At 43.2% G+C, this 7,940-nt stretch overlaps 1 protein-coding gene across 1 annotated transcript; it reads right to left on the bottom strand.

Moving 5' to 3' along the window:
* Window positions 1-5,310: 5,310 nt before the first annotated feature.
* On the bottom strand, window positions 5,311-7,650 carry LOC136474842 (putative NAC domain-containing protein 94). The gene is made up of 3 exons (XM_066472412.1): window positions 7,397-7,650; window positions 6,381-6,685; window positions 5,311-6,045 (listed from the first exon to the last, which is right to left on the bottom strand). The coding sequence occupies exons 1-3, from the start codon at window positions 7,578-7,580 to the stop codon at window positions 5,374-5,376; spliced, it is 1,161 nt and encodes a 386-aa protein (XP_066328509.1). The 5' UTR covers window positions 7,581-7,650; the 3' UTR covers window positions 5,311-5,373.
* Window positions 7,651-7,940: the final 290 nt, after the last annotated feature.

Here is a 7,940-nt window from a genome sequence, read left to right as displayed (position 1 = left end):
GGAGACGGGGATCCCGATCTTCCGTCAGGTGATGGTAACTATCGTTGTGGCGGAGAATGACACACCGATCCGGCTTCAGATCGAAAGATCGAACCCTGCAATCTTAGCACCACAGCTCCTCTGGTTATCAACCGAGTCACGGACCAGGTTGACCTCGCCAAGAAGGCTAATCCCAGCCTGCGCAACGAAGAACACAAGCAAGAACAAGAAAGATCGCAACCAAATTGCAAATGTATGATTAATCTCACGAGTTGGGGTCTCACAAACCAAAGAACGACGAAACTGTTTCTTGACAGAATAATCTAAGCAAAACCCAAACCCTAAAGTAGATGGTGGCTACTGATTATATAGCCTAAGGGATGTCCAAGGATCCCTCTTCATATCCTAAAGGTGTCCCAACACGTTACAAGGCCCAACGACCCAAAAGAAGGTGTCGCAGCACCTTGACAGATTCTGGACGCTGACTTGTTTCGATGATTCTCGTTGATTTCGAAGAGCTTTTGATGTGAAACCACATGAATTGGCTTCCTTATCAAATTATCTTTCCATCCATATGTGGATCATCGAAAACGGAGTTTGGATGCGTCCTGGACGTCCGTTTTATTGCAAACTGGTACTGATGGCCGAGGCAGACTCGAACTCGGATTGGACTAGGCCTCTGGCTTGGCTTGGACGTCCTTGCTGGCCTCCTAAGGTGGTGGCCAAGGAGGAGGACGTCCAAGGCCATCTCTTAGGTATTCTCCATCTTCTTGGGGCGTGCTCTAACTTGGGCCTGGGTCCCAAGGATATCTAACAAGCCCATGATGATAGTGTAGCTCCCGCCAGAAATAGCAACAAAATATATTGGTGATTTGGAGGCCTTGCCGATATGATATTGATATGGGACCAGATCTATTTGAAAGCCTATCAAATAAGCTTTCCATCAAGTGCTCATTGACCTCGATCACACTCCAGATGGATGAGTTATGGCCTTCCCAATGAGGCACTGTAGGGCTGCCGATGAACCGAAAGTTCAACTTTAATGAACTTCTATTATGAAACACATTTGAACCTACAATCAAATAGTAACATGTACATGTGGAACCAATTGAATTATAACCAAAGCCACTATACAAATGTAGGAATGAGCGCACCTTATAATCATTGCTCGTATCCGAAGGTGCCACGTCCTCATCATCCTTCTCTTCTTGACAACAAACCATCCTCGGTTTGGGATTAGATGAAGAAAACATTATTGGTAGTAGCCAACATTGCTCCCCTTCTTGAAATTTAACATGTTTCTTTATAACAAAACTAGGGGAACTCGACATGACAAGATTATAGCAATTGCAATCCTTTGGTTGATCATACTTTTGCACAATATAAGGAGATTTCAGATTTGAACAAATATAGACACGATGCACCATATACTCTCCTTTACAATTATATTTTCCAATAAAATGATATGTATGTCTAGAGAACCATGGCAAATCAGCATATGCATAAAGTTTCTCCTCTAAAGAACTAAGATTACACAGAACATCAAATTCAATATAACCCAAATTATTTAAAGAAGACAATAATTTCAGCTCATCAACTTCACTAGCATTATGAATAACAAGTCTATTTTCAGCACACATACAGCGTGATCATTCTTCAATGATTGCATGGGTATAACATAAATATCATCATGCAAGTCATCTTCGTCACAAGAAACATCAAGCAAATCATCTTGTGACAAAGGTAAATCAAGCGAATGCTCCACTAAAATTTGCTCTATCATAGCATGATTGGTGGAAAAATTCAGCACATCAAGAGAACTCTCACCTTCTGTGAGTTTAGCATCATGGGCATTACCTTTGCTCTCATGTTCAGCAGGGGTAATAGTTGATGGTTTTGAATTTTCACATGAGGCTGTGAGCTTTTCATTTTCTATCACGGCATCCTTGCTCTTTTCTATATTGTCCTGCAAAAGGTTAGGCATAGCAGGAGGAATAACAACAGACTCTTCCTCTAAATGGTGCACCTCATCATATGAAGTCAAAACAGGAGGTGGATTAACAAAGGTTTCTCGCATAAGAAGTTTCATATCATTCCAAGTTCGAGGCTTATCAGAAGGATCTAAAGACTCCCACTAAGATAAAGCAGAATGTCGCAAAACACTAACTGCATTTTTTACCTTCCTCCTTGGACACATAAGGCGAGTAGCAAATATGTTATCGATAGCAATTTCCCACTCCATGTACTCATCAGCACCTATACCATCATAAGTCGGTGGATACGAATAACCTGTCATTATAAACACAAAAACAAGGAACAAACAGTGAAGGTTATCCCTAATAATCCTACTACGCAGGTGGAGTGGTGCTGCCTCTCAAGATCACAGTAAAAGGAAACACCTTATCAAGCTCTTACAAGGTTCTTACCAACACAAAGCAGTGGACGGTACAACCGATGGCTGGTACGTGATACCTGTGAGGGTGTGACACCAAGATTGCAAAGGTCTTTTTTTGTACCAATCTGAAGTATATGTGGAGCTTAGGAGGCACGCAAAAGAACAAATATGTATATGTGGCACACAAGTCAGTGACAGACAACAATATTGAATAAATGTCCAGAGCACTTGTCCTAGTTGCTGACCTATACGTGTTCCTATCACCAGTTGTGATAAACAAGAGAGGAAACAAGGATGAAAGGAAACAAGTATTAAAGGTAGCAACGGATATGAACAAGGCAAAAGGTACCACAAACAATAGAGCTATTGAGTGTTCCTTATGTGCTCCTTTTCGATATCTTCTATTCTTTTTTACTATTTTTCTTTTATTTTTTTGTTCAATCTTTTTTTTTCTTGCTTTTGCTCTTTTGATATTTTTTTCTCAGCAAGGAGCACACAAGAATAAACCACAAAAAATTTGAGCTCAATTGAATAAAAGATGTGGCCTATAGAAAATTAGGACTGTGCTCTAAAAAGCATACCAAAACTTGTGGGGTTCGATCTTTCGATCTGAAGCCGGATCGGTGTGTCATTCTCCGCCACAACGATAGTTACCATCACCTGACGGAAGATCAGGATCCCCGTCTCCATTAAGTGGTATCAGAGCTCCTCTGGTTATCAATCGAGTCACGGACCAGGTTGACCTCGCCAAGAAGGCTAATCTCTGCCTGCGCAACGAAGAACACAAGCAAGAACAAGAAAGATCGCAACCAAATTACAAATGTATGATTAATCTCACGAGTTGGGGTCTCACAAACCGAAGAACGACGAAACTGTTTCTTGACAGAATAATCTAAGCAAAATCCAAACCCTAAAGTAGGTGATGGCTACTGATTATATAGCCTAAGGGATGTCCAAGGATCCCTCTTCATGTCCTAAAGGTGTCCCAACACGTTACAAGGCCCAACGGCCCAAAAGGTGTCGCAGCACCCTGACAGATTCTGGACGCTGACTTGTTTCGATGATTCTCGTTGATTCCGAAGAGCTTTTGATGTGAAACCACTTGGATTGGATTCCTTATCAAATTATCTTTCCATCCATATGTGGATCATCGAAAACGGAGTTTGGATGCGTCCTGGGCGTCCGTTTTATTGCAAACTGGTACTGATGGCCGAGGCAGACTCGAACTCGGATTGGACTAGGCCTCTGGCTTGGCTTGGACGTCCTTGCTGGCCTCCTAAGGTGGTGGCCAAGGAGGAGGACGTTCAAGGCCATCTCTTAGGTGTTCTTCATCTTCTTGGGGCGTGCTCCAACTTGGGCCTGGGTCCCAAGGATATCTAACAAGCCCATGACGATAGTGTAGCTCCCGCCAGAAATAGCGACAGAATATATTAGTGATTTGGAGGCCTTGCCGATGTGATATTGATATGGGACCAGATCTATTTGAAAGCCTATCAAACAAGCTTTTCATCAAGTGCTCATTGACCTCGATCACACTCCAGATGGATGAGTTATGACCTTCCCAATGAGACACTGTAGGGCTGCCGATGAACCGAAAATTCAACTTTGATGAACTTCCATTATGAAACACATTTGAACCTACAATCAAATAGTGACATGTACATGTGAAACCAATTAAATTATAACCAAAGCCACTATGCAAATGTAGGAATGAGCGCACCTTATAATCATTGTTCGCATCCGAAGGTGCCACGTTCTCATCAGTCAGCATGTCCGCATCTAATAACAGCGATAAAGATGAATGACATAGAAATAAATTTTCTCTCTGGCTTCATCATTGCGTGCATTCATGGTGTCCAAGCTGCAATAGATGCCGATGTGGGTCACGTTGTCGTGGAGACGGACGCTGCTGAAGTGGTGAAAGCGGTGTATTCTGAAGCTTATGATTTCAGCGCGATGACACCCTCATCCACGAGTTCCATAGCTTGCTATTTGATAATTTCATCTCTTAGCTTGTTAAATATTGTCCACGATCTTGTAATAGGGTTGGCCATGAGCTGGCGATTCTAGGTAGTGCTCGTGCTCCGGATGAAGATCCAAATCTGGACTCCATTTCGGCTTGTATCCAGTGTGTACTTGCTGATGATTCAGCCGTTCTCGAGTGATGGAAATAGCTATTTCCCTCAAAAAAAACTCTTATTCAGGGACGGAGACAGTAAATGGCATCAGGGGTTCGGGCTTAATTTTGTTGGGCGAGGCCGGGGTTAGATCCAACGCTGTATTGGTCTCGGTCCTACTACATCCTCATCATCCCAAATTTAACCGGCCCAAAACAAATCTGGCCCGAAACGGATCCTAAAGAACAGACTTCCCCAATTTTCTGCGCGGTAGCGACCAAGACGCCAGCCAAGTAGCCAACTGCTCCTCGGCCACGAGATTGCGGTTTCGGTACCAGATTACGGATTACCAGCAACTCCGTGACCGCGAGGCAATGCGGCGGCCGGTGCTAAAACCTCACAGCCTTGCAGGAGGACACCGAGTCGATGGCCTGGGCGTGCGCGCCACCCGTTCGGCCAAATGCCCAGCTTCCTTGAGTTATTACTGCCATAGTGCCATACGAGAGTTTGATCCACGACAGTTGCTCCCATGTTCTGAAACCAGGGTAGAGGAGAACTGGTGGCCGGGTCTACTTTATTGGGCACGCAGAACTTCAGTGCATGGAACCATGGACAAAACTGAAGCTAAGTTAGACTTGCAGTCTTAGAGAGTTACACATGAAACGCGAAGATCGGAACTGCTCCTACAGTACACAAAAGGTACTAACTCACACAAATGCATCCTAATAACTCTGCTAGCTTCGCTGTTAACAGAACGAAATTCTAATACTCCTCCATGATAACAGCAATGCTAGCAGATGGAGGTAGAAGCTCCAAAAGGTGAATTAGGTACTACTGTCCGCTGCACTATAAAGCCAAGCCTACATTAGTACAGAATACAAACTAAGTATAGCACTTGGTCGACTGGTAATTTGTTGAGACCTCGGTTGTGCAAGGGAGAGAGTCCCAAGGCAAGGTCGTCCTCCAGTCATCTGGCAGTGCTCCTTGCAGGTTGAATGGGAAGTTGATTGACCGTGGAGCGGCGGTGACACTGTTGCCAATGTCAGGCAAATCAACCGTGCATCTGTTGGCCATGCTGCTGCTGTTGCTGGGGTGGTGTGGTTGACCAAACTCAATGTTTGTGGGAATCCTATCTAGGTTCTGGAGTGTAGTGGGTGATGCATTGAGGACCATTGATGCAATGTCCATCCCAGCTGGAAGATCAAGCGGGATTGCTGAGAGGACACTCATGGTGTGATGTTCTGCACCAGATGAGGGGTGCACAAGGGATGCAGCCGGCCTGCTGCTGCTGTCAATGATGCTCGCAGGGTTGCGGCAAGAGGAAACTATTGAAGGCATGTAACTGCTGCCAGTGAACTGGATGGAGGAGATGATGTCTGTCATCGTAGAGGATGTGTTCTCTGAGCTGTGATGACTTCTCTGTGTAGCCTGTGAGGAAGGCCGAGTGTAGTTTTCATTTGTGCTGGATAGTGGAGGAGATACCCAGGAGTGCGAGAGAGCTCTCTGTGCTGTTGAATTGGTTTTCTTGAAAATCCTGCAGATCGCCCAGGAATCCTGTTCATACAAAAGGAAATTAAGTAGGGCTGGTTAGTGGTTTTCATATACAAGGTAATTTATATCTTCTATTTCAGCAATATACACATGCAAAAGGTACAAATAAACTGCATCTCATTGTCCTAAAATGTGCTATGTTTTAACCATGTCTAATGCTATTGACACTTCATGCTGCAAGTTATCTCGATGAAATTTTTGCCGTACATGTAGAATCCATTGATTTTATGACTGGTTTAGAGGGCGTACCCCACAATGAGATACACCCCTAGCTTTGTATTAAGTAAATAAATGGCTACTGTTTCTTTCTTAAATATTACATCATGCAAGTTTCTTACATTTGGTGGAATGGTCTTCTCCAGTGGCTTCTTCTGCGGCAGTGATGGGTCAGTGAGTGATGGCAACCTGAATTCATGCATCATCCAGTCGGTTTTGACACCTTTGGCTGCTCTACCTTTGTAGAAGACAAGAGATTTCTTCAAGCCTATGCACTTGCTCCCATCAGAAGAGTAGATTGGCCTGTCAGTTCCAGTGGCCTTCCAGAAGCCTGCTCCAGTTACCCTGTTTGGTCTTGTGCTGTTCCGGTACTTCCTATCCCTTGGACAGTAGAAATACCATTCCTTCTCTCCAGTACTCGCTAGTTCTTTATGGAGAACAAAGAGAGAGAGAGAGACAGAGAGAGAATATTTTGTAAGTAACTGTATGTAAGATTCATGCTGTCTTTACTAGTTACGATCAAAGATCCCAAACTTAGGGTTCAATATTGAAGCCGAGGTGTTTAACTGATAAGATGCATTACACATTCATGTGTGCAAATATAATCTATATCCAGCCTACATGCACTCTTAACTTTGATAGCCGAGGCCTGAATCAGTTATACAGCAAAACAACATACAACTGAAAGCATAAGCTCAGCAAGAACTTACAGGTTTGTATAGGCTCACAGCCGGTTATGTGATCACATAAAGTTTCTTTAACACCGAGACAAAACATGGTAAATACATTAGGACAGCAAGCTTATATTATGTTGGTTTGTGCACACCTTACTATTCATGTTAATGGTATTTACCTCTAGGACCAGTTTTACCTCATCTACATGAATGTTGTATAATGCCCAGTATTGCAAGTAGACAAAACCTCAAAGATACAGACGAAGTAACAGATGCATGTAAAAGTTTTTGAAGATTGACTAAGATTCATAGTATCAGAACATGTCCCACGTTACTTGTACAGAAAGGAGCATCATGTAGCAAACTAGGCTTATCTTAAAACAAACAATTTTCTTAGCTCTTTAAAGATTTGTGCAGAGAAATATGACATAGTTAACAAGGGGAAGAGATGCACAGAAGCTTACTTGGGAGATCCCATGGATCATATTTGTAGATGTCTAGCTCCCTGATGAGCTCAATGGGGAGAGACTTCTGGATTTTTCTTTTAAGGTAAAACCTGACAAGCTCTTCATCTGTTGGATGAAACCTGAATCCAGGTAACATAACTTCATCATGCTTCTCTATGGCATCACTTCTGATCTCATCCATATGTTTACACAGTAAAACAAACCACTGGCTGGATGCTGTATATCTCAAGCAGCGGTCACCTGCCTCTAGTTACAAGAAGTTACCAGCTACAAACGGTAACGGTTAATCTGTATGGTCAAATTTCACTCGATGGGCAGTAGCTAAAAGATTTTGGTTTCTGCTGATTACTGGAGCTAAAATGAACCCTTTCTTCCACTCAGTGTGGGACTACCATATATTTCTTCGGAGCTAAACAAGGTTGGTATCTAAGCACTGGCTCTGCTCTTATCAAAGACTAGTTAAATTTGGAGAAAAGCTAGCACAAAAGCTCAGAGAAGAAAGAAGCGAAGCTTTAAGTTGCAGACCTTCCTACTATTTGGC

Source organism: Miscanthus floridulus, chromosome 8, assembly GCF_019320115.1.
Source record: "Miscanthus floridulus cultivar M001 chromosome 8, ASM1932011v1, whole genome shotgun sequence".
NCBI lineage: Eukaryota > Viridiplantae > Streptophyta > Magnoliopsida > Poales > Poaceae > Miscanthus > Miscanthus floridulus.
The sequence above is the reverse complement of the archived record's forward strand: the minus strand, read 5'-3'. Positions and strand labels throughout refer to the sequence as shown.